Raw genomic sequence first — 27,163 nt, 5'->3', positions numbered from 1 at the left:
GCAAACGAGATTCTCTCTTGGTTGAAGGCTTTGAAGATGACCAACAGGCAAAATTACTGCCAAGAATTTAAACTTCATGCAAAGGGCCTTGTCACAATTAGTCGTCTTTGTTATCAATCTGGACGTTTTTTTCTAAGAAATGGTAGGTATTTTAGCATTTAAACATTGTGCAAGAGACTTTTCCGCTGCTTTTTATGAACTTCTGTTATTGCATTTTAGCGGTTAATTGTGGAGATCCTGGGTCATCGGTGAATGCTTTCACCAACGTCACAGATGGATGGAACTTTATGTCAAAAATCAATTACGAATGTTTGGAGGGACACATCAGCGAGAATGGATCACTCCAAAGAGTGTGTCTAGCAAACGAGACTCATGCCTTTTGGACAGGCTTGCCCCTTGTTTGCAAAAGTATGTTTTCATTTTGGTGTGACTGTCTGAAAGCTAAAAATCTAATCGGTTGCGATTACTCAGTGAAGGAGTTAACAATTGATTTTGACTTTAAATTTCATATTTTCAAGTTTATGTTCGCATGATATTTCAGTGTGATATGGAATATTGAACTTAAAAGGGGAATAAGTGCTTTTGAAAATTTGGATAAGGGTGACGATAAAATTAAAACTTGAACTTGAACTTGACGCCCCAGATACTATGCTCCAACATCAGACTGATGGAAGTGATATTTATTCCTTTAAAAATATCCCATTATTTTATGATCAAAATTTTTCCCAAGTTTGTTTCCATTGCAGCAGGGGCCCCGAGACTGGTGATAAAAAAGATTTAACAAAACACTTACAACTCTTTCTAAAATGTATTTAGTTGTGAAGCATTTTTGTAGTAGAAATTGTGACTTTATAGACAAATACTATCACAGGAATTTCATGTGGAAGACAATTGGAAATCGCCAATGGCAAACTGGTGTATTTGAATGGAACTCTTTTTGGAGATAAAATCGTGTATGAATGCCAACCCGGATACAATCTGACAGGAGGGAGTCAAAACAGAACATGCTCCTCACGTGGTACCTGGTCAGGAACTGAACCAAATTGCCAAGGTTACCGATTCAATTGCTGAATGCCTATTTAAAATAATTCTTGCTAATCTTAGTCCATTTTATACACGGCGTTATAGTGCGCTATTTTATGCAAGCACCTATGTTATTAAGGGTCTCTAAAATTGGCCCCCAAAACTTATTTTTGACACAAGTTTTGCTGTAAACAGAACAATTCATAAATTTGCCACTTGCATAAGGTTTTAAATCATGTTTTATCATTTTTTCAGCACGACCGTGCCAAGATCCTGGTGTTCCAAAATACGGAAAAAGGAAAGGAATTTCTGTCTTTGGAGAAACAGTCGTATATAGCTGTATCTCTGGCTACTCTCTGTCTGGAGATGTAAACCGCACGTGCAAATTTGTAAGCGGCAAAGGACTGGTGTGGTCAAGCGTTTTACCTCAGTGCAAAGGTAGGGAAGTACGAGTGGCGTAGCGTCCTGGTATTCAAGGTATTCAGTGAATACTCTGAGATATCTCAGAAAAAAATACTAATACGACAAAAAATTGTAATAACTTAAAAGATGCTTTGGGGCTATTGATTCTGGTTGATAGTTTGTTATATCGTTATAACGAACTCTGAAGGGAACCAGAAAATATTCGTTATATCGGGAGTTCGCTAAACCGAGAGAAAATGTTTTTCAGGTCTTTTCGCAGTGCATGCCTAGAACCTGCAGTGAGCCTGTTTAGGCTAACTCCAACCTCTATGCACATTCAACTCCAAAAAATCAATCTGAATTCAAATGATACAACTGGCTGGTCATTTAAAATGAAAATCGTAATGTTCCTATCATATTTTTGGACCATGAGATTGGCAAAGCTGGTATCACTTCGCTCCTAGTTGGTGCCTGAATGATGTCTTCGATTACATCACATTTTCATTTGTCTTCTGCTTCTCCATCTGGGTCTCTCAATAAAGTTTTGTCATCGCTCATTGCCAATGTCTCATATGTAAGAGGATATTCGTTAGTATCAATGTACTCATTTGAGTCATTTCTGACGCAATCAAACCTTCATCTCGTGCACTGAGTCTATCAGCCAGTGCTAGAAATGTATATTATAAACATATTTTGCCGATTACAAAAGTGATTTTCCCTGAAAGAAAGTGATAAATGAACACCGAAAATAAATAAACAAAATAACAGATGAAAAATTTATGAAAAGTTCGTTTTATGAAGGGTAATTATAATGAAGGGACCTAAAAATGGTTCGTAATAATGAAAGTTCGATATATCCGGAATTCGTTATACGGAGAGAATTTGTAAGGTATTTATTAGGCAGAATCCAAGGGACCAGAAATTTAGTTCTTTATACCGGGAAGTTCCTTTTATCCGGGGTTCGTATTATCGGGATTCCACTCTTGTACAAGTACAAAATATTAAAAATTTCATGGAACTGTAACGAAGCGAAGCATAGAGAAGCTTGGAGATCTTTGAAGCCAATTTTGAAGATTGAGCTACTTCATGTTTAACGATGTGGTTAACTTTGTTGATTCCCACAATATTTTCCAGCAAGTGTTTTTAGATAAACTGAACGGCGATAGGCCTAGCCCACTTCGTAAAGATGAACACGCAGATAGATGAAGGTAACAAGAACAGCGAATAATAATTCAATAAATGTAATCAACATAACAGGTTATGATAAGCAGTTAAATAGCAGAAGTAAATAGAATAAAAAGGTCTCTAAATCTCTTCCCTTAGAGTACTTACATTACAAATCACGTCTCTGCTTTAGTTCTCCCCGTTTCTTATTCCTCTCGCTTCACTCATTATTAACATAACAACAGAACCAAATAGAACAAAGTTTATTACGCAGCGTCCAAAAATTGAAATTCCACAATGGAAATCGGTCATGAATACGCAGTGAATACCCTAGACGGTACTTGAACCAATCAAAATGCTCCTTTCCATGAATAATGTTTACCGTGAATCAGCTAAAACAATGGTCCTGTACACTGAGAAGTATGCAGCATCCAGGCTCATAGTTGATTCAAAATAGTCCCGCTTTGAGATCGATATAAACTGCAAATGGACGTCAGAGTGGTTGGAGTGATGGAGCTTTATCGAAAACAGTAAATATGACTTCATTAAAAACTATTGCAATGCCAGTATTGCTGTTTCATACTCTTTCTTTCATTTGACCCCTAATCTACCAACAGCAATGTGGAAAGGTAGGCTTCTACATAATACTACACTCAGATCTGTGCTCTTGAAATGACGGTTTTGTTTTTGCTTGTCAGTCCGTGATGCTTCTGCTTGTATTATTTAATTGAATAGCGTAAATGCTTGGTACATTCACGCATAGTTGATTTGATTGATTGATTGATTGATTGATTGATTGATTGATTGATTGATTGATTGATTGATTGGTATGACTGATTGATTGATTGATTGATTGATTGACTGTTTTATTGATTGATTGATTGATTGATTGATTGATTGATTGATTGATTGATTGATTGATTGATTGATTGATTGACTGTTTTATTGATTGATTGATTGATTGATTGATTGATTGATTGATTGATTGATTGATTGATTGATTGATTGATTGATTGATTGATTGATTGATTGATTGATTGATTGATTGATTGATTGATTGATTGATTGATTGATTGATTGATTGATTGATTGATTGATTGATTGATTGATTGATTGATTGATTGATTGATTGATTGATTGATTGATTGATTGATTGATTGATTGATTGATTGATTGATTGATTGATTGATATGATTGATTGACTGATTGGTATGGTTGATTGACTGAGTGACTGATTGATTGATTGATTGATTGATTGATTGATTGATTGGTATGGTTGATTGACTGAGTGACTGATTGATTGATTTATTGATTGATTGATTGATTTTTAATTATTTATACAGGGTAATACATTCAGTAATCAAAAAATAATAACTGATTTAGAATGTGCCCTGTCTAAAAACCTAAGCTAATTAACATTCAATTAAATAACAAAATTTCACCCAAAATAAATGTACAAGTTATTCTGTTAAGTTAAAAATAAAAAAATGAAAAAAAATGTTAGATGCTGTACAAGAACTCTCATACCCTTTGATTTTTCAAAGATTGTTTCAGCAAGTAGTGTTGGCCGATTTCGTTTGCATTCATTATTCGAGGGCCTATTGTGCAGTCTCATCTCATTACCTTCAATTCTTTCAAACATTAACTTGTATTAAATATATCACGATTAAGCCATGAATAAAAACGTCTAGACTGCATACCACACTTGTGACAATCTTTTTATATCTCACGTAATTCCCTTTGTGAATAATTTTGAAACATTCGAAAGCCCTTTTGCATTAAGGCATCAAGAGTAAGTGTTAACAGTTACTTCCCTTTTACATTAGTACATATATTAGAGAACACTTTTGATGAAATGGTTGGCGGTAATTCGATATAATGGATGAGTTTGAACATTGACTATGGCTTGAAAATGACTATTTGTGTTTCGTTCTGTAGCAAAATATCGCTTTTATCATAGCCAAGCCCTGATAATGCAGCACTTGCCGACTTATGTAGATAAGTAAATCAAAGGTCAATAGCTATTCCTTCAATATTTCAACCCCACCTATTCCCACCAAGCCCAAACGAGCCACACCCTGTCTCACCCTTTTCTTTAATAGGTAATACCTAGCTGAAAAGGTCACGCTACACGACAGAATGTAAGAATATAGATCCGAAAGAACACGATGGAAAAAATATATATTCGGAGGTGGATCGAAATAGACCAATCACAAAAACGCAAGCACATAACCGGTGTCATGTCGTTTCGGTAACCTTATGCATTTCGGTCCGGGTACTCAAACGCATGGCAGTTTTGGTTATGCAATATCGTACCCAAGCACTCAAGCGATAGAGTATCAAAGCGAATGGTGGAATTAAGCATGCAAAACGGTCCGGGTACCCAAACGCATGACATTTTGCTTATACAAAAACGTACCCAAGCCTTTAAAAAACAGGGAACGGAAACGAATGGTGGAATTTAGCATGCGAATCAGTCTGGGAACACAAATTTTCTGGTTCATAATGTTCAGAATGTAAAGAACATTCGAACTATTCCTAACAAGGGGGTACTAACAAGAAGTAGTGCTGTGATTTCCCTTAGTACGTTTATGCAAAAAAGTACAACATTAATGGTGAGTCCAAAGTTTTCTTGATTGAAAGCGTTAAATTTTAAACTCAAAAAGCATTATGCTCAATTTGTTAAATATAACGTGTCATAATATCGCACTACGATGAAATCACATGATTTGAAACATATTGCGTTGCACAATGTTACACTTTTGCATACGGTACCAAAACGCATATTACACCGGCATAGTTGTCAAATCAGTGCTGCGTGTGTCTATAGAAAAATTACCAAAGGGATCAAAGAGAGAAACAAACTACTTCTGTCTACACAATGGCGGATTTTTCGTTCGTATGTAGATACCATGTCGATCTGAAACATGTCGTCATTATATCGTGCTCCTACCTAGCTACGTCACAATTAACTGTGCGTCCTACGTAGCCAGAATCATATTGGCACGTAAATTCATAAACAGCAGAACTCTTTTGGGTGGTAGGAAAGCAATCCTTTTGTATGGATGAAAGGGCTCTCATAGCATTGTAAACAATACGTGGAGTAAAAGCAAAGGAACATTTTCTGATCGTCTGTTTAATCTGATCTGACTTTCAAATCGCGAGGAAGTCTAACCAATCCATGGTAGTTTAAAATCAACTGGGCACTTTGTTTTTGTGATTTATCAGATGTCCTATCTCACGATGTCTTATTTTAATCTTTCTATTTCCAAAACGTAGCTATTCCGGATTTAGGTACTCTTTATAACACTATCGACACTGAAATCAGAGAAAATCATGAAATCAAAATTCAAACAAAGTAATGGCTTAGAAAAAATTTTTATTGGGCAAAAAGTTGGAGTTTTTGTTTTTTTTTAGACTGAAAATTTTATTTTATATTTTAATAAATTTGTCAGCAAAACTTGACGTTGAATGAAAAATCTAGAATGTTTTGCGTACAGTTACTCGAGTTGGCAGCTAAACGTCGAGCGTTAAATAGTCAAATTTAGAGAACTATTGGCTGGGGCTTTGCGAGCCAGCCTCTAAAATGTTCCAAGGTAAACTTCCAGCAAAACTATTTTGTTAAAACACTACTCTACATACCAATACATTCAATAAAACTTCTTTGTAGAGTACTGATTTTTAATGACAGTGCATACAACTTTTTCAGATTTTCCAGCTATACACTTTTGTATTGTATTATTAAATAACAACAGTTTATGTTTCCAATCACGACGTGCAGTATTTTATAATGCATTCTTCTTGTTTAGAATCTCAGCCTCCCTCCTTTGGAAACACTTGCCCCAACAACACCGTGTTGGTTTTGCCTAAAGGAGAAGCAACCATGTACTATTCTTGGAATGTGCCAACAGCAACAGACAACAGTGGAATACCACCGAATGTGACAGTAACGCCAATTTTGATGCCCCCTCTCCAGTTAGGACCTGGAGTTACTTCAATCACCTATCATGCGGAAGATGCAGAAGGAAACATTGCCAATTGCACTTTTGCAATAACAGTTCTAGGTAAATTGCTAATTTTGATGGTATAAGTGAGTCTTTGGTTTAGAACTTGCTCTCATATTGTTGCAATAAAATAGGCAAATTTGCCTAACAAGCTAAACGACTCCACAAATACTAGCAGATTCAGAAACTATTTCTCTTGAAAACTTTAAAATCTTTATATCCTTTGAAATTATGTTTTTGGTTTGTTTCTCGCTACCTGTAGCACAAGATTGTTTATAAAGTCTCAGTAACTTGCAAGTAGCTTATTTGATTTTTGTGGGCGTCCAAGGAATTTTAAGCAAAAACAAGCAAGTAAAAGGGGGATTTAGAAAATAAAAATTAAGATAGAGAAAATTGATATATTTGAGAATGTGTTAAAAGCGCTTACTTGCTATGAAAAAATGAAAATAAAACTAACAAAAATTAAATCTAGAACAAACTTTGTTGTTTCTTCCTATTCTTTTTGGTTAGCTGCCTTCCCCGTTCCATTAAGACTAAATTGCTTATCGGAGGGGAATGCTTAGTCGAGGAATTACGACATAAGCTATAAAAAAGGTTTAATTATGCTGAAATTACTTTTCAATCATTCAATTTCCCATAGACAAAGAAGCACCAGTAACTGAATGTCCAAAGAACGTGATCATATCAAGCGACTTGCCGGTTATCGCCTATTGGGGAAGTGGGTATGCCAAAGATAATACTCGTATTGCAAGTATCGTCTTCAACCCTCCAAACGGAACAACATTCATGTCTGACTCTCGAAATCAAGTGACGATGAATGCTACAGATCTTTATGGCAATCGAGCATTATGTATCATGGAAGTGACTGTGAGAGGTATACGCAGTTTTTTCATTCTTTGATCAGTTTTTGAACTCAGGTCAAATCATTTAGATCACATCTAACACAATATGATAGGAATATTAAGCTATATTCACAATGTTTTGCATGAAAAGTGTCAGACTTTCGTATTCTTGAATGTTGTAGAGCAAAAACTGTAACTTGTGTTGTATCCAAGTGGATATTTTCCATTCTCACCTCAACAGAGGCATTACGTCTGAGTGCTAATTTTTTCACCCCAGTTTTCACCCTATAGGTCCCAGCAGATCGCCATCCACCATCACTTTTCTAAACCCCTACATATGTGCGTACCTGAAGATAACCACCGCGATTTGTCCATTTTCAGGTGGTACCTACCTCAAAATAAACCTGGTCTATCATAGGTTCCAGACCTCCAGGGAAGATGCTGATTATTTTTTCTGTCGTACCCGGCAACAAAATACAAAAATCACTTATGAAACAGAGATTATGCTTCATAAAACCATAAAAGCAATCTCATCTTTTACATTGACCCACAATCTATTTTTAGAAAAGGGAACTTGAGTCCAGACCTCTACCAAGTTTTTTACCAAGTAGATGCAGCGAGTCGATGAAACCACACCTATGTGAAAAATTGCAACTCTTTTTACGAAAGGATGTAAATGAGATGGAGCTGTTTCATTTTCTCGTTGTCATTTTCTTGTTGTCGTCTTGATCACAATTCCCCAAATATAGCTGTCACGTGACATTGATAGTGCACACCACACCATCTCACGCGACACGAGATTGTGATATGTACTTGATATTATCGTTTTAAAGAGTACTATGCGAAAATAAAGGTTGAAACTACAAATGCCGGGAGTAAATTTCGCTGTTTTTGGCTGTGGGACTTGTCGAAGATCGAAGGGCATAGGTATTTTTAAGCTTCAAGCTGCCAAGGATGAAAAGTACAAGTCTTGGCGCGAGCAATGGCTCAGTCAAAATACTAGGACACAGGTTGTTGATGCAGATTTTAAATGGCAGATATTAAAAGACAAAGTTTTTACATGTGAGAAGCACTTCCAACCAGAAGAAATCGAAATATGTAAGTTTTTGTATTCTTGCGTTCAAATATACTTGTGAAGCTTTTTAAGTCTTAGCAACACTTAGCCCATTGTCGGTTGTATCCGTTGATAAGAAAGGCTATAATCCTATATCAAAAATCATCTTAATGATAAAATTTCATAGCCTCATTCATATACCGCAAAATATTATCAAAAATAAGGTTTGTCCAGCGTCTTCAAACGAATGCAACATTCTCCATTGAAGATCGGACGGAGATCAGCAAAAGTTGATTTTTGTTCTTGTTCTTTTTGGTTGAGACTGACAAAATGGTCAAGAAGAAACCTGTGTTTGGTTCTATACCAACGCTGGGTATGCCAAACAAGGCCCAGGACAGAGAAGAAAAAGTAGCAAGACCTTCAAGGAACATCGTCCAAGACATTCTTTCTATTGGAAAGAAATACTGTTGCCTGTCGTTCAAAGATTTTACAACAAGAATTCAAAAGTTGAAATCAATTAGCTGCTGGGGCATTCAAGTGTTGGATGGACAGGAATATCTTCAAATTGGCAGAAGTATCATATCTCTTAACAAGATATTAGATTCAGGTTGATGATATCCTTGGCTTTTCAATTTATTGCTTTGGTTTTTTCCTTCCAAAGACATATCGTATTTACAAGGAAAACAGACGTTCCACGAGGCTCAACTGTTGAAAGTCATCAAATTTGTGATGGCATCAAAGAAGATACTCAACATCGGGAGATTATTCGATATGTTATACAAAAGTCACATGACCCACTTAGAGATGACTACATTGCATTCAACTGTACAAACAGTAGAAGGCATGTATCTTGTGATGTTCTTTGTGACGGTGAGCCTTAAAATGGTTGTGCGGACTTTAAAGTGCTTTGCACAAAGGAAGTGGCAGGGAAAAAAGAGGGCAACAAGTTCCTGTAAAACTTAAAGGTCCTGTTTCCTTCACATTACCCCAGCACCTTAAATTAACACTTCAAGAACAGCGCTTGAAGTGCTCACAGCTGGAAAATAAAATTATGACAAGGAAGTTGGCCAAGACATAATCAAGATATTTGGTGGGAAAGATGAAAAAAACATCACATTCTTCATAAACCTATTTTGGCAACAGCAACAGAATCTTATACTTATTTTCAGATGCTCCACATTTTCTGAAAACTGCACGAAATTGCCAGTATAATCCTGGTAGTGGCAGACAGTCAAGATATATGTGGAATGAAGGTAAAAATTTACTTTGGCAACATATATCTGAAATGTATTCTCTTGATGCTGAGAATTTTTGAAAGTCATACCAAAGATCACATATGAACATGTAAACCTCACTCTCTATTCAAAAATGTGAGTGAATTTAGCTGCCCAGAGGTTAAGCTCCACTATGGCCAAAGGCCTTCTTCATTTTGGTGGAAATGAAGTCTCGGCTACAGCACAGTTCTTTCAACTCATGGAATCTTTTCATGATTGCATGAATATTAGAAGCACCACTGAGCATGTACACAGACGAAAACAAAATCTTGCTCCATACAATTCTTCACTGACCCAAGGTTTGACTGGCTACAATGTGTATTCCTACAGTTTCTTGTAGATTGGAGAGAATTTATAAAATAGCAGGGAAGAAGACTTCAGCAAGACAGCCAGAAGCAAAATGTTTATTTCTTGGCAAACATTTAAATGATTTCAGGTAACTGTCTATTCTGCCCTTGATGATATTAAACTCTTCCTAGCAGAGAAAGCTGAATTTGCCCTGTCCGAAAGATTCTGTCAGGATCCATTGGAGGAGTATTTTGGAAATCAAAGAAAGCTCGGGGGGCGCTCCAATAACCCAGACTTGCAAGCTTTTGGTTACAATGACAATACCATTCGCAATCAGAAAAGCATAACCTGCGAGAGTGGCAATGCCCGTGGTCGATATGACAGGGAAAAAAGTTGGCAGAATGTTTCAAACGATCCTTGCTTAACGCAAGCAAATATTTTACAAAAGTTAAATCGATATTATATAGAAAAGCATTAAAGGACACTGGCAACAATGTGAGATGTATGCATTATTGGTCTACCCAGCATTAACTTTGGGTTATTTAGAAAAGAAATATATAATAATAATAATATAAATAATAATAATAATAATAATAATAATAATAATAATAATAATAATTTGTCCTGGGTATGACAAAAAACTACATCCGGTAGTGGAGTTTTGACGTGGGAGAATGAGGTTACCCTTTGCCACTACTACCTCCAGGTCACCCTTGAGCAAGGTATACTACCTGTTAGCTCTCCCCGAGGCCGTGAAATACCGGGTTGGCGTCCGGCGGGGGCTAGTCTGTCTCATGGGTAGGGGGGACTCTTCAGCCCTGGTCGGCGACCCACCTAGTGATGGTGTCACGATAAAAATACTGCTTTGTTGGTGATGCAAAACCACAACCTCATCTTCAAAAGAAAATGATGATTAATTCTGAAAATAACATAGAGAACGACGTCAACGGGAGTGGATCCACAGGTGAAGCTGTCGCGTCCGGCAGGGGTGGTGGTGCTACGCAGGCCAGCCTCGGTCGATATCATGCTACTGCGGAATCAACTGTGGGGAGTAGAACTAGAAATCAGTGGACAAGAGAAGATAACAGAACAGTGATGGAGTGCTATGTCGCGAGCGAGCCAAATAAGAGGGGTTACCGGAAACGTATGGTAAATATCTGGAGAAGTAGAAATCTTGCTCAGGTATCAGAGCAAAGACTGCTAGACCAAGTTAGGCAAATAAGACTGAAGGGTTGGATAACAGAGTTAGAGATGGAGGAGATCAAGAGACAGAAAACAATTGAAGGCAACAGAGGTGACGATGAAAGCCAGGGTGAAAGTGTGGAAAGCGATGCTAACAACAGACGCGAAGAAATACAAATAGAATATGATGATAATGTACAGCAGAATAATGAGACAGGAGCAGCTGAAAATGGTGCTAGAAATTTTGACGATGAGGAATTTTCAGACGAGGAAATAGCGATCGCTGAGAGGCTTTTTGAAGTACTACACCAACCTGAAAGGACAAAGCTACCTGCTCTGAGAGGTCCAAATAAAAGTTCTGTCAAAATAGAAGTTGAAAAGATGAATAGCTTGCTGGGTAAAATAAGAAGCGAAAATATCACCGCGACCAATGATTTGTTATATGCAGCATCAGTTGTTACAACTGAGAGATTAGGTGTAAAGATCACTAGAAAGAAGAGGCAAGGAGAACCTATGTGGAAAAGAAGGTTGCAGAAGCAAGTAAAATACTTGAGGAAAGATTTAAGCCGAGTTGAAGAGTTAAGAAAAGGGAAGACAATTAAGACAAGATTTCAAGAACAGTTACAGAGAAAGTATTGGTTAAAAGAAAAGGGTCTCATAACAGTAAGTGAAGAACTAAAACAAAGGATTACAGCTAAATCAGGAAAAATTACAAGATATCAAGCTAGAATAGATCAATTTAGACAGAATCGACTGTTTCGGGAAAACCAAAGTCGGTTCTATGATGAATTGAATGGCGGAGAGAGAAATGAAGTACGACCTGAAAAGGAAGAAACTATGGAATTTTGGAAGGATATATGGAGCAAACCAACACGGCACAATGAAAACGCAGAATGGCTGCAGGACTTGAAGGAGGAAATTAAAATTGACAGGCAAAATGATGTTGTGATTACCAGGGAAAAGGTAGAAAAGGTTGTTAATAAAATGCCAAATTGGAAATCACCAGGACCTGACTTAGTTCAGGGCTTCTGGTTGAAAAGATTTACTAATCTGCATGGGAGAATTACATTGCAGCTCAACGAGTGCTTGAGGAAAGGAAATGTACCAAAATGGATGACTAAAGGAAGAACAGTTTTGATAGTCAAAGATCCACAAAAAGGAAGGGTGCCTAGTAATTATCGTCCAATAACGTGTCTCGCTATGTGCTGGAAATTGTTGACAGGAATATTGGCAGGTGAGATTTATTCTTTTATGGAGGCTAAGAATGTATTACCAGAAGAACAAAAGGGTTCGAGGAAAGGATGTAGGGGGTGCTTAGACCAATTGTATATTGACAAGAAAATCATGAAGGAAGTGAAGCAAAGAAAGAAGAATATTGCAATGGGCTGGCTGGATTATAGAAAAGCTTATGATCTAATCCCACATTCATGGTTGAAGGAATGTTTGAACATGTTTGGAGCTGCAGAAAATGTAAAAAATTTGCTGACCAACAGTATGAAGGAATGGAGCACCATGTTGACATCTTGTGGGGAAGCGATTGGTGAGGTAAAATTTGCCAGAGGAATTTTCCAAGGAGACAGTTTATCACCATTAATGTTTGTGATTGCTATGATACCACTAACGTTAGTACTGCGTAAAATGAAAGCGTCCTATAAGTTCAGTTCAAATGGAGAGCAGATAAATCATTTAATGTTCATGGATGACATCAAACTTTATGCGAAGAATGAAAGTGGACTAGATGCATTGATACAGTCTGTCAGAGTTGTTAGTAATGATATAGGTATGGAATTTGGAGTAGAAAAATGTGCAGTGTTGGTTATGAAGCGAGGGAAAGTAGTCGAGTCTAATGGCATTGACTTACCAAATAAGGAAACCATTAGGTCTATACACGAGGAAAATGGTTATAAATACCTTGGAGTTATGGAAGCTGATCAAGTATTAGGTGAAAAGATGAAAGAAAGTCTAAAGAAAGAATATAAGAGAAGAGTGAAAAAGATACTGAAATCTAAGCTTAATGGAGGCAATATGATAACTGCCATAAACACTTGGGCTGTTTCAATGATGAGATACACGGCACCTTTCGTTGACTGGAGAAAGGATGAGCTGAAAGAAATAGATCGGGGTACTCGTAAAATGATGAATATGTACAGATCACTGCATCCAAGAGATAGTGTAGCAAGACTCTACCTACCCCGTAAAGAAGGAGGACGAGGACTTGTAGAAATTGAGGATTGTGTTCAGCTCGCAATTTTGGGGCTTGAAAACTATGTTCAGGATAGCAAAGAGAGGATATTGTCATCAGTGAGATGCGAGGCAGGAGAAAGAGTGTCAGAGAAAGATTTCAAGAAGCGAAGAAGAGAAGAGAGGCGATCAGAGCTAGAAGAAAAGGCGTTACATGGACAGTTTTTCAGGCAGACAAAAGAAATAAATGACCCAGAGTCATGGGGATGGCTCCGGGACGGGGAATTGAAAAAGGAGACTGAAGGACTGATAATGGCGGCGCAGACCCAGTCATTGCGAACAAATGCAATTAAAGCAAACATCGATAAGACGCAGAGGGACTCGAAATGTAGAATGTGTAATCAGAAAGAGGAAACAATAAGCCACATTGTCAGTGAATGCCCAAAACTGGCACAGAGAGAGTATAAACGTAGACATGACTGTGTAGCGAAAGCCCTCCATTGGGATGTCTGTCGCCTGTATGACATAGATTGTGGAAATAAATGGTACGAACATCAACCAGATGGAGTGGTAGAAACAACAAATGTAAAGATTCTCTGGGATGTCAATATTCAAACAGACAATGAAATCCAGGCAAGGAGACCTGACATAGTGGTTGTCAATAAGAAAGAAAGGAAGTGTTACATCATTGATGTTGCAGTCCCGGGAGATGTGAGAATAGCTGAAAAAGAGATAGAGAAAATCGAAAAGTATGACGAATTAAAGAGAGAAGTGGAAAGATTATGGAAAGTGAAAGCAAAAGTTATTCCTATTGTCTTGGGAGCCCTTGGAACAGTAACACGAAATTTGAGCAACTACATCAAGGAAATTGGAGTCAAGACGCAGATAAAACTAATACAAAAATCTGTACTTTTAGGAACTGCAAGAGTGTTGAGAAAAGTTCTCGAGATCTAAGATCATGGGTATTGATCCGATTTCAAGAAACATCAAGAACAAGCCAGTTATAACATCAGAACTGTGTACATCAGCATAATAATAATAATAAATAATTTGTTTGAAGTTGACGTACTAAATGAACGCCTAGTAGCTATAAAGAAGCTAATTAAGGCCAACTAGTCCAAATGTTTTTGATGCTAGCTGCTTGAAGATTTTCCATTTGGAACCAAAATATATGTTAATTATTCTGTCAATAATTCAAAACAATCAAACATTAGATAAGGTGTAAACACCTACAGCTAATTAAAACTCAAACTGTGAATATTATCAATTTAAAATTATAACAACATTATATACAGTATAAGAAGAAAATCAAGTTAAGTCAGAAAAACATTATTTTGGCTTGTTATTATTTAAGTTGTGATACATTCTGGCATTGCTTATAATTTTCTTGAATGTTTGTATCAATCTTTAATTGCCCATTTTTGAAACATGGCAATCTTTTTTTTATTGCCTGAGGAAACTTCATCAGAAACTTTAGAATGTTGACAAAAGTAATTTAATTAGAAAAAAATTAATCTGTATCAGATTTTTTGCTTTGTTTTCCTGTGTTAACTTTATTTCCTTTCTCAAAGCTTTGCTTTTAGAATGTTTAGCTTGTCTTTGGCAAGCGAAGAAGATCGAGCCCTTATCAAAAGATACAATTGTATTACATTAGCCAGTCATGTTCATGACACATGACCTGTAATGCAATATATGCATAAGTCTGGGAATAAAACCTTTCTGCATTACCATCTTCCATTAAATTGTTAAAATGGTCTGTAATTTCTCTGAGTAGTTCTTCCTTCAAAAACTGATTCTGATCAACTCCCTTAAGCTCTTTTCTATGATTTTCTGGGTAGCATTCGTTGCTAATAAACCTCAACTTTTCCTCACATATGATATTGTTTAGCGGTGAAATATCCAGAAGGCCTTCTTCAACAGTGTTTTTGTGGCTTTTTGTGTGCTCTTTAATCCACGCCTGCTTTTGCAACCTTTTTTGCAAATTTTACAGGTGTAATTCCCAGTTGTTACCTGATGAAAAGTAAACATTGTAAGCAAATGTAGACAGATGAATAGATAAAATAATTTATAAACGGAACAAGGGTAGGAACAAACATAATAAACTCGTATCAGTTCTATTGACTGTAATGTTGACTGTCAACAATGAAGTTGTCGATATTATTAAAGATTTCTCGCACCGTATTAACATAGAACCTCGTATTTAATCATTCTTTGTCTTCGAGTACTTTATCAAAAGCTCTTACTCATCGTTATAACATAAAATATCGTATCGAATCGATTTATTTGATATTATGCTTTCTTATCAATTACAATTAAATCGAGGTAGGCTGGAATAAGAATCTACTCTAGGTAGGCCAAGAGGGAATTATGAACTCGAAGTTTGTTTAGCAAAATTTATATTTCTTAAAGAATGGATGCAAAAATAACCTACTTTATCGATTGCTTCTTCAAGAGTCTCTTCTAATCCTCCATTATCTTCAACTGCGTTCATTATTGCATCGAAATTGTCCCCAGTAACCAAAGCACATTATTCAACGTAGCCATTATCGCAATGTTGTGCACGATCAATGTCATGTGACCTTTGCAAACTATCTTGCTCAACATCAAAAACAGAATAATAGAAATCCCTTTTGAAGTTCGCCGGCATTCCTAACCAGAGATTTTTCTATTATCTATGCTTTTATAGTAGAACCCTTAAAAACTTCGGTTAGGCTTGTTGCTAGATGGTTATGCGAAATTCTATCTATACACACATTTTTTCTTATAAGAAACTGGCTATAAGAAACGAGTACTGGACAGTCAGAAAAATTAAGAAACTTCAGTACTCGAAGCAAAAAAAAATTAGAAACTATTAAATCGTGATAAAACTGAGAACAGCGAAATTATGTATAATACAAGAACATGATTGCCCTGTTCGCCTAGAACTTAAGACACCTGGGGTAAAAATATACTTCCCACACCTAAATACTGCATCAAAGCGAATCTCTTGACCAGATAAAAAAGGTCATGAACATTTCATAACATCATTCATGACAAGAAACTCTTAAGAAAAAACGAGTATTGAAATTTATAGAACATTAAGAAACTTGAGTACTCAAAATCGACCTTTGTTTCTTATAATAAAACATGAGTGTGATGTCAGACAGGTAGTGGCATAGTTTAACCGATGTGATAAAGATTTGTGAACGTTCAACGGTGATCTAGCTTTGAATTTCTTTAAGACATTAGATGATTTTGTTTGATTGCACTGTACTTTTTTATGTGTGACCTATGTGTGTTTGAACTTTCATTAAGGATGTGGCTGTCCGAACAACAGAACATGCAATATTCAGCCGGACAATGGTGTTGCGTCTTGTCATGTCAATTTGCCCCTAACATCCTGCAATATTTCTTGCAATACGAACTACACAATAGCAGATAAGACAGTGACGGCACCAACCTTACACTGTCCTGGCGGAAACTGGACTCAACCATCACCCGGTTGTGCATGTAAGTTTACAAAGAAACACGTTATAAAAACCACTTTAGAAGTTCTTAATTTGGCCGCATAATCTGAAAGAACGGCACAAAATACCTCTCATCATTTAAATTAGATACGTTCAAATTTGGCCAAGATATGGCCAATGAAAGATTTCTAGTTTGCTAACAGATGACTGTTGTTCTGCCTGATTCATAAAGTTATGAACCACGATAAAATTAGAGAGGTGTAATGGGGAAACAGCCTCTGCTTATTTGGTCATACCTCAGCCAATTTATAACACATGCAGGTGACTTTGCACATTTAGAGGTATTCCACAATGTCTGTTAGGATTATATAGTCAAAACTGAAAAATTCTAAAAATATATTTTTGTGACGTCATCACTTCGGTACTTTATATTAGTTCCTATTAGAAAACTTTGTTGCTTCATATGCCAGTACTGGATTTTACTTTTATGGCATGTTATGCCGCTCATCGCAACTGTTCTGCTTTTATAATCAATTATAATTTGGGATAAGCATCCAAATTTTATACAGGTAGATATTCAATTCTTTCTACTTTTTGGCAACTTTGTTTAATTTTTCAGTGAAGAAGACTGTTGATATTTACCACAAGATTGGAATAGATGTTATATTCGACATTTCTATATTCGAGTCACCCTTTTACGATAGTTTCTGGGAAAAAGGCCTAGCATCGCTGCCCACATACCTCTATGGGTTGTCATTATGGCCAGAATTTGCAGATATTCAGATGTCATGGCGGTCTACTGGTAGTATACCAAATAGATACAAAAATACAGAGACGTTCCATTATGTATTTTATGTCAGGTTTTCATCATCGGTTGCCATACAAAATATGACCAATGCGAGGCTACGTTCTTTTGCTGTCGCTCTTGAGGCCGAAATAAAAAACCGTCAATCAAATGTAACTGCTGCAATTAGTCCAATTGGGTCGTATTCCTGTCAAGGTGTTTCGGTAACTTATTCACTAAAACCACGCTGTAATCGCACTAGAGAAACCTGTTGCCCACTCAACAGTGTTTTTGTCAAAACCTCATATCTGGCTTCGGATTATTGTTGTGAGTTATTTCTCATTCTCATCATTTTCATCTTCTTCTAGCACTTTGTTTACATAACATTGTACTTTTCCTCTATTTTAATACCGTTATTGCTATGCTCAACCACGCAGATTTTGTGACGCTATATAAGCATCTTTGTTTAGGAGACAAACGAGCGAAAACGTTCAAATGTGAACTTGTTCCGTGCGCATGCTCTTTGCTTCAAGGATGGAGGGTTGCTTAACTAATCAAAAGACTTTCTTTTGTTTGTCTCCAAAACAAATATATTCTATAACAGAAGCTAAAGAACACTAGTCACTCCTAGTTTTGAACTAATTTCTTTTGATTGCTAGACGCCTGCACCCCTGGGATGTATTATAATTCAACAACGCAGAATTGTCTTGGATGCCCAGTTAACATGTATCAACGCTTTAGCAACAAAGCCAGCTGTGTTCAGTGTCCGTCCGGTTCAGGAACTCTAAGAACCAACTCAAAGAAGTGCCTAGGTACTGTAAGCTTACTCTATGAAACATTAACCTCGAATATTTGTTCGGGCGACTAATTTCGGACAGAAAATTTCATTTTTGGACATGGTAATGGAGAATATACAGATTTTGGAATGCAAACTTTTCAATTTCAATTTAACTTAAACTACAACTACAAGTCTCACTATTACAAGGTGATTTGCAATTGGCTAGCTTGGGTTTACAAAATATGATGGAGAGATTTATAAATATGGCAGATTTGAAACTTTGTCTTAGGTCTGAGACAAGGCAAGTATAATTTAAACGTTTCCTTTCTGCATTGGAGTTAAGGTTAGTTTTTAATCATATTGTTAGTTCCAAAACAAATAAAATGTTTTCCTTTGTCTGCAAAAGTAGATCTGGGCGCAGATTCTCTCCTGTTATGATGGATGGTGAGGAGAAGCCAGGTATATTGGCAAAAAGAGTGGATCCCTTTATTGCTTTCAAGGAGGTTGCAAGAACTTTTAAAGCAGAATTATGATGCCAGGTAGTACCTGCCAGGTACAACGATATTGTTCGAGAAAAACTTTGCAGCCTACAACGACATTAGTCTGGGCTGTTAGAACATGAATCGTGCAAATTGTGATGCCAGCATGAAAATAGCTAAACTGGGGTAATTTCACACGCTGATGACGATGCCAAACAGACACAAGCCGAAAAATGCCCCCAAGTGCTATTTTTAGACTGGGGTACATGGCCCCAGTCCTCCAACTGGGCCCAATCTCCATATGTCATTACTTATTTATGAAAAAAGTGGGAGATAAAAGATTTAGGTGCATTATCATATAGCAAAATATATTAAGAGGAAAGGAAATGAAAAATGGCCCCTTTATGCTATTTTTAGAACATGAAATTGGTACCCATGTCTCTATTCAGGCATTCTTCTCTAAATGATTACTCTCTTTTATATGAATATGAAATGTAGCTTTCTCCATTCTTACCTCTTGATGTAATTGTAATTGACAATCTTACCCCTTGATGCTATTTTTAGAATGAAGTACTGGAACCCAGTTCTCAAATTTGGATTTTACCTTCATAGTCTAGGCTCTAAGCACAGTATTTGACATGAATTGTGCAAATTGTGGTATTAGCATGAAAATGTGTACACTGGGGCAATTTGACACGTTGATAATGATGCTGAACAGACACAAGCTGAAAAGTGCCCCAAGTGCTATTTTTAGACTGGGGTGCTTGACCCCAGTCCTCAATTTTGGATTTCATCCATATGTAGTTAATGGCTTTGAAAAAAGCAAACATTTAGTAAACTAAAGCTTTTCGTCTGACACTCTTCAGAGTTTAAAACGTCAGAACATAGACCGAAAACTCTACGCTAGGAAATATATATACCCAGTTGTGGATCGAAATAGGCCAATCAGAAACTCGAGCACATGACTCTTGAGGTTGACCAATCAGTGCCGCTTGCCTATTGAGAATGTTACCAATAGAGTCCTAAGGTGAAAACGAACTCCTTTTGTCAACACAGTAGCGGTTTTTTCGTGCTTATGTAGATAGATTCCAAAACTGCTAGGTGGAACGACGATCGGGTTTTACAAATAATCCAAAACATGTCGCCATTATAGTTTTTTGCACAATCTGGGTTTTCCAATAAATGCTGCCCGATAGCAGAATCGCAGGTTTTAGTTGTACTTTTAGATCTGCAAGACCGAGGTGGCTGTTCTCTTTGAGGGCGAGTTTTGGGGACTCTGAAGAGTGTCAGACGAAAAGCTTTAGTTTACTAAATGTTTGCTTTTTTCAAAGCCATTTTCAAGTTTTGTACCATCAAAAGATTGTTTATATGTAGTTAACTAAAGTTTAAATTGAGCATGAAGGTATAGGTTTGAACACAATTCTACACGATAAAAGTATAACAAAGAAACAATTAAAGTATCACCCTTGATGCTATATTTAGATTAGGGCTGTTGCCTCTAGTCCTCTATGTACTCTTGTACAAGCCATTACTTGCTTTTGACGTAAACATGATAGTATGGCTGTCTACCTTTTTGGTTAACCAGACAATATTTTTAGAAAATAGTAGAATATCACCTCTAGATGCTACAAATAATAGACCCACCTTTTCGACTTGCTTTCATTGCAAGTTATTAGTCATTACTGCTTTTTAACATAAAAAGACTAGCATTCTATACTTTGTGATACACCAAAATATAACGGAGAGATAAAATTCCGCCTATTTTTTCTTTTCTGAATGGGATACTTAGATCCAAGCTCATTCGACTTTTTCATCTACTGTTGAATATCGCTAATTTTGATGTAAATACTAAAGTGTAGCTTCATACAACTTTTCAATCACCGAATAATGTTATGAAAAAACGCAGTTAATATATGCATAAAGCGATATGTTTGAATATGTACGCTTTTCCTGCCTCTGAAGGTCAATGCAATTTATCACATGTACAAGAAAATGTGACTTTCACATTTCGCTACTTCTTAAAGTCTCATACAATTTGTATAAAATGCTGACTATCCAAAGTAGCAGAAATGCTAAATACCCTTACTGAACTTTCAAACTCGAACATATTCGGAGGGGCGAAGATCGTTATAATTATAGGCTACTTTCAAATACCATTGATGTTATATTGGCAGCCAGCGCGAGTAGTTTGTATGACCAAAGCTAAACATCCAAGGTGCAATCTAATGAAGGAAGGGCCGGTCGCATGGGGGGGGATGTGGGGGATGTAACAACCCCCAAGAATAGACATTTGTGTTTTAGTCGGTAAAAATGGGTGGATGATCTTTTTCAAAATTTTCAAACGAAAAATTGTCCTTCATGTAATTTTTAAAAACATTCAAAATATTAAAAAGTTCTGCAGTATAATTTTTCCGTTAATTCAGAAGTGGATTTTCAGGAACATCGCAGAAGAAGATTAATCCCAAGAAATTTGACAAAAACAGAGACAATTTTAGTTAAATCTTTCCTTTCCCACTTTTTTCATAAATCAGTAATGATATATGGCGATTGGCCCAATTCGAGGACTGGGGCCAAGTACCCCAGTCTAAAAATAGCACTTGGGGAATGTTTCGGCTTGTGTCTTTCCGGCATCATCATCAGCATGTGAAATTATCCCCAGTGTACCCATTTTCATGCTGGTATCACAATTTTCACAATTTAAGTCAAATACTGTGCTAAGAGCCCAGACTAGATGGAGTAAATTTTTGGGAAGAAGGCAGAATTCGTAATAATATGATTGGCTTTGGTTCCATAGGCTTAGATTTTTGTGCGTAGGGAGAGTATTGTGCAGGTATTTGATGGTGAAGTTGAAGATGTTCGTAGGTAGATTCCTCTGCACAGTAGATCAAAGACTATTGAGCTTTTTAAGATAGTGGTCCAGAAGAATTGAAATAATAGCACCCTGGGATAGTAATTGGTGTGCCAAGCGCTCTCTACTGTCTGATTTTACTGCTTTCAGTAAGTCTTTGGTGTTACGGTAGATGCCGTATTGCAGATTCATTCCACTACTGGTGTTTTTCCATAATGCTTGAATGTTTGTGTTAAAAGAAGTTCGGAGGGCATTGCATGAAACAGTTTGGCATTGAGTGAATTTGACAGAAGGTAGATAAAGATCAAGACCAAATTCATTTTTAGAAAGAACTATACTAGTGGTGGTAGCACTTATGGGAAGATCAAGCCATTGGCAAATGTATTTAGAGACAAGATTATCGAGGTTTTCAATGACACAGGTCTTTGATAGGTCTGCAACAGTAAACTGCCAAGAAACTTTGGACAATACATATCTGTGGTACAGCAACAGTAAACTGCCAAGAAAGTCTGGACAATACATATCTGTGGTACAATAGAAATTTATTTTTCGGATGCAGTGGCAAGTCATCAATTTCTTTCAAAAGGCTGGAAAACATAGCAGTTTTTCTTTATCATTGGCATTGGTCAGTTCGAAGTCAAGGAAGCGGCTGAGGTATTTGAAAGATTGTCCATTTCTAACAACAGGCACGCTTTGGTTGTTGACAAAAAGCTTTGGTTGGAACTGAAGAGATCTTGTTGAGTCTTTCTTAATGCCAAAGGTGACATACTTATCAACCCTGGCTGGTACATGCGGTTGTTTTCGTCGTGGGGAGAGAAGCCAAGCTGTTTATATTTTTCTGATTGAATACAAGAGGGCTGAGGCAGTCACCTTGAAGAACACCACCACAAACGATAATGGCAGGGGTTTGGAATGTATCTGTGGAATAGACGTCTTGAAGCTGGAGACCAGAGCCTGGATATGAGATGGTATATGGTGGTACGAAAGACTAGAGGGAATCAAATTATGGTGGACCTCACCAAAAGCAATTTTGAGATCAAGCAGGGTAACAACCAAAGAGCGCTGTTTTGTGCGAGCTTTGTTTATCATATGACCCAAAAGTGCCGTGTGTTCTGAATTACCTGATACCTTGAGAGTGAAGCCTTTTTGAATTTGACTTTCAATGAATCCATTTTGTTCAGAAAGTTGAAAATAGTGTTACGTAGGCAGGAGGTGAACATTTTTAAGGGAACAGATTCTAAGGTTATTGGTCTGAAGTTAGGAGGATCATCTGTATTGTCTTTTTTGTGGATTATCATCGTTTATGCTTTTCTTCATTCGGATGGAACATTACCAGATACCCAGATGCTATGAATAATTTTAGTAAAGAAAAGTCGTAGGTAAGGGCAACGTTTCAAGCAAATTATGGATATCTTGTCAAAAGGACAGGGAGAAGTAGAGGATTTCATGCGACGTATAATAGAAGTTATAACCTAATATGATGGAGGTTTGTGTGTCAAATGGATAGGTTCGTTCATCGAAAGAAGGTATCCAAGAAGGAATAGTGAATCGTTCATTTGGATGAAGGGCAGAAAGTTTTATCGAGAAGTTGGGAAGACAGAAAACACTGTAGATGAAATACCGTCAGAAAGCCAGGTTCGTGAGTTTTGGAACAAAATTTGGGGTAATGAAAAAGGACATAATGAGGATTCTGAATTTCTAAGAGATCTAGAAAGCAACACTGGCAATATACGGACACAGCAATGGGAAAATTTCAATACTGACGAGATTGGAATGGCACAAAGAAAGTCTCACTAGTGGAAATCCCCAGGAATAAACCAAGTTCCTATTTTTTGGCTAGCCAACTTACACTGTACACACTTCAGATTAGCTTCAAATTTCAATAAGTTGATAATAGAGCAAGCTTAACAGCTAAATGGTTCTGCTTACGAATCACAACTTGCATCATCATCATCATCATCATCATCATCATCAATTAAATTAACTACAGTACAATTTAATACTTAAAGACATTGAGTCATGATAAATAGACTGGGTATATCCTAAGTGCCAAAATCCGATGAGTCATGATTTCCATGACTGCGATGCTATTGGTTGACCTTGAACTGGTCACATGAACTCACCTCGTACTGATTAACATAACAGTTTTCATCAATAGCAAGTTGTCAACAATGAATGCCAATATCACATGAAACAGCAGCGATCACGCCGAAACCAAATGACCCCCTATAGAGAAAGCCTATTTACCATGTCTCAATGCCTTTAAATAAGTTCTTTACGTCTAAATGACAAATTAGAGCTTTTTACGGAAAAAAAAGAAAATTAATTAATTAATTAACAGCAACAACAAGTAACAGTACGAACATGATTAAGCGACAGCTATTGAATTTCATGTAAATTCAGCCAAAACAAACAAGGAAAGAGAAGCAAAAACTACATCAAAGAACTTAGTCTGCTTTACAGGAGGTGACCTGCATTGTTTTTGGTACCTAAAAATTTCCCTTATAAATCTTGCAATATTCATCCAGAGTCTTTTATTGTTGTCTGTTTTTGTCATCAATACCTGCTTGCTAACATCTTACAAACTGCTAACATCAATTCTGTCTGAAAGAACATATGCACAGATGGAGGAACAAAACATCTTTACCATTGAACAAAACGGATGAGAAAAGGATCCTACGGCTGCAAGGACCAACTTCTTATAAATATAATGATATTGGAAAACGCAAAAACTTAAGTACTGTATGGATTGATTACAAAAATGCCTTTGATAGTGTTGCCCACTCATGGATTCTACGATGTCTTGAAATGTACAGTGTCTCCTACTCTCGTTAATTTCCTTAACCATAGCCAGACAAGGGGTTGGGCACAAAGTGCCAGTTGGTTTTTCTTTCATAACTTCACGAGTTTCAAAGCAATTCCCCTCAGACCTCCTGACTTTTAGTTTTAACCTGACAGTCACATGTTCATACAAAAAAATTAAAATTTTTTTGTTAATCAAGGGGTTATATAGGGGCGTTTTTAAAGCTAGTCAAGTAGAAAAATGTTTAATCTGCCACGGATTTGCAACTAAAGTAGGTGCACTGATGAAAATTAGTATCAAGGCATTAATTTGTGTACTTTTCATGATTCTGAGAGCACGACCCGATAGCTCAGCGGTAGAGCACTTGACGTACAAAGTCAGGGGTCGTGAGTTCGAGCCTCGCTCGGGTCGGTTATTTTCCCGCTCTCTCTATTAATTATCTTCGAAATCCTGTTGTCTGTAATCTTTAGATTTTTTAATGATCTGTTGAATACATCAACGTATGTAGCGGTTTTTTCGTGCTTATGTAGATACATTCCAAAACAGGTGGAACGACGATCGGGCTTTACCAATAATCCGAAATATGTCGCCATTATAGTTTTTGCACAATCTTGGTTTTCCAGTAAATGCTGACCGATAGCAGAATCGCAGGTTTTAGTTATAATTTTAGATCTGCAAGACCGAGGAGGCTCTTCTCTTTGGGGACGACTTTTGTTTTCAATACTAGGCGGAAAATGTTGTTTTATCCTGCTTCGGCTTGCTTTCTTGGCTAAAATCTTCGCTGTCTTGGTTGTTTCCCATTCTGCTGACAGTAGGTTTACATCCCTCTGTCTGTCTAGCTTGAATTTCCGGGTCACGGCACCAGTTATTTGATCAGATGTCTCGTCCATATCAACAAAAGAGAAGCTTCTAGCTCTGATTCATTTACCTCAAGTATGTCTTCCTAACTCAACAATAATGAACAACAACATACAAATCTACGCTTTTATTTATATCCAACAACAAGTCTAAAGTCCAGCTATTTTTAGAACAGACGCTTTTGTCTCAGGAAATGACAAAAACTACTATTTTACTAAACGCAAGTCTCATGAGGGTTTCTTGTTTACAAAATTTTGGGACTTGTCTCTCAGTGCAGTTACTTACTCGTACTTCTCATAAGCGTGTCTCTTGAGGGAGTTTTGACCTTTGGACTCAGAGTGCAAACTCCTTCTTCAGTGTTCATAACAACTGTTCTGCGTCTGAATTATCATGAAACTCCAGAAAGCAAGTTGTTTGACAAAGCGAAAAGTTTCTACTGCCATTACATTTTGCTTATAGGTCAGATCACATTGCTCTTTCCATAACTTTTGCTCAGTTTTGAAAACTCTTCCTGATGATATCATCAAATTTGAAAAAAATTCGAAATTCTAAAATTTTGTTAACCGCGCATTTCTTATGTTTCCGGAAACGCAACTTCCGGTCATTTGCCAGAATGTTCCTAAGGCTTAAAATGATCAGTGGCCTTACTCTTATGATTTAAAGTTTAAAAACTTGGGTTAGGTAGGTTGCTAGATGGTTATGCAAACTTCCCTGTCTATTTTTGTTGTCCAGTAAGCCATCAATGGCATTTGTTTTTGTGTAATTTTCTTCGTTACATTATTAAAATCGGGAGTTTTACGCAAAATAACAAGCGATCTAAGATAAATTGTTCGTAATAACAAATTGAAAGTGTTCAATAAAAAACGGACGTAAATGTCATTGTTCGTAACAAAACAGAAACTATGCCCCGCCATATGGAACAAAACTGTATTATACATAACATATGATGTGATTGTAAATATATTTTTTGAAATAATATAAATCTGTTGTATCATTCATATCGACGTTACTTCATGTAACTTAAAGCGTGTCCACTTGGCATTTATAAATTGTTATCGGAAATTTCAAATATATAAGGTGTGAATTGATTTGCAAATATATAAGATCTGATTTTTTTTGCAAATGTATAAGGTCTATGCGCGAACAATATGCGCAGCGACTTTCATTATGTTCTTCAGGGTACCCAACAGGGTATGCCGTCTTTACTGATATGCAGCTTTCATCAGTAGTGATGTTACTTTCAACCGAATTGCATAGTTTACAAATATTGTGTAGTCTACAAAAAGCTCCCTTCGATTCACGCACAAATTTTCAGGTGTTTCTCAATCACATTAACATTAAAAACGCTTATAACATGTAAAAAATCTTGCGAATGTCTATCAAAAATTTGAGCAGATTTAAATTACTACTGAAAGCTTGTCGTCGAGCCTGAGATAGTTGTCCAGGAAGGTCAACCAGAAACTGTTGAAAGTCAACTTAGGATGATATAACTAATATTCGCTTGTATTGCTTAGGGCAGTCTTTTGCCTCTGCTGCTCACACTTGGCGGAAATGTCAATGCACATACCGTTCGCGCTTAGGCCTTATACATTTGAAAACAAATTTGGACCCTGAATATCTGAAACTTCCGACAAAAATTTATGAATGTCAAGTAAGCACGCTTTAAGTTAGGAGAAAAACCGTCGATATCAATTGTACAACAGATTTTTAAACAATATATTTACAATTACATCATATATTTTGCATAATAGAC

The 27,163-nt window shown here is 36.7% G+C and overlaps 2 protein-coding genes and 1 non-coding gene across 3 annotated transcripts in view; all 3 read left to right on the top strand.

Annotated features, from left to right (window-relative positions):
* LOC135690980 (uncharacterized) overlaps positions 1–27,163 on the top strand; it is a 109,864-nt gene that overhangs the window by 38,087 nt on the left and 44,614 nt on the right. The window contains exons 18-25 of the mRNA XM_089116004.1: positions 220–408; positions 872–1,051; positions 1,279–1,461; positions 6,399–6,653; positions 7,234–7,467; positions 16,709–16,903; positions 17,480–17,971; positions 18,304–18,456. Of these exons, the coding sequence (XP_088972130.1) occupies positions 220–408; positions 872–1,051; positions 1,279–1,461; positions 6,399–6,653; positions 7,234–7,467; positions 16,709–16,903; positions 17,480–17,971; positions 18,304–18,456 (1,881 nt within the window). The remainder of the gene's footprint in view (positions 1–219; positions 409–871; positions 1,052–1,278; positions 1,462–6,398; positions 6,654–7,233; positions 7,468–16,708; positions 16,904–17,479; positions 17,972–18,303; positions 18,457–27,163) is intronic.
* LOC148960428 (uncharacterized) lies at positions 8,212–10,587 on the top strand. The gene is made up of 2 exons (XM_089116017.1): positions 8,212–8,533; positions 8,806–10,587. The coding sequence occupies exons 1-2, from the start codon at positions 8,302–8,304 to the stop codon at positions 9,099–9,101; spliced, it is 528 nt and encodes a 175-aa protein (XP_088972143.1). The 5' UTR covers positions 8,212–8,301; the 3' UTR covers positions 9,102–10,587.
* On the top strand, positions 24,891–24,963 carry Trnac-aca (transfer RNA cysteine (anticodon ACA)). Its single transcript has one exon. It is a non-coding gene; the product is annotated as a tRNA-Cys (tRNA).

The sequence above is a fragment of the Rhopilema esculentum genome, chromosome 4, assembly GCF_057945365.1.
Source record: "Rhopilema esculentum isolate cy_ngs chromosome 4, ASM5794536v1, whole genome shotgun sequence".
In the NCBI taxonomy this organism is placed as follows: Eukaryota; Metazoa; Cnidaria; class Scyphozoa; order Rhizostomeae; family Rhizostomatidae; genus Rhopilema; species Rhopilema esculentum.
Note: the sequence above shows the minus strand (reverse complement) of the source record. Positions and strands in the feature narration are given on the sequence as shown.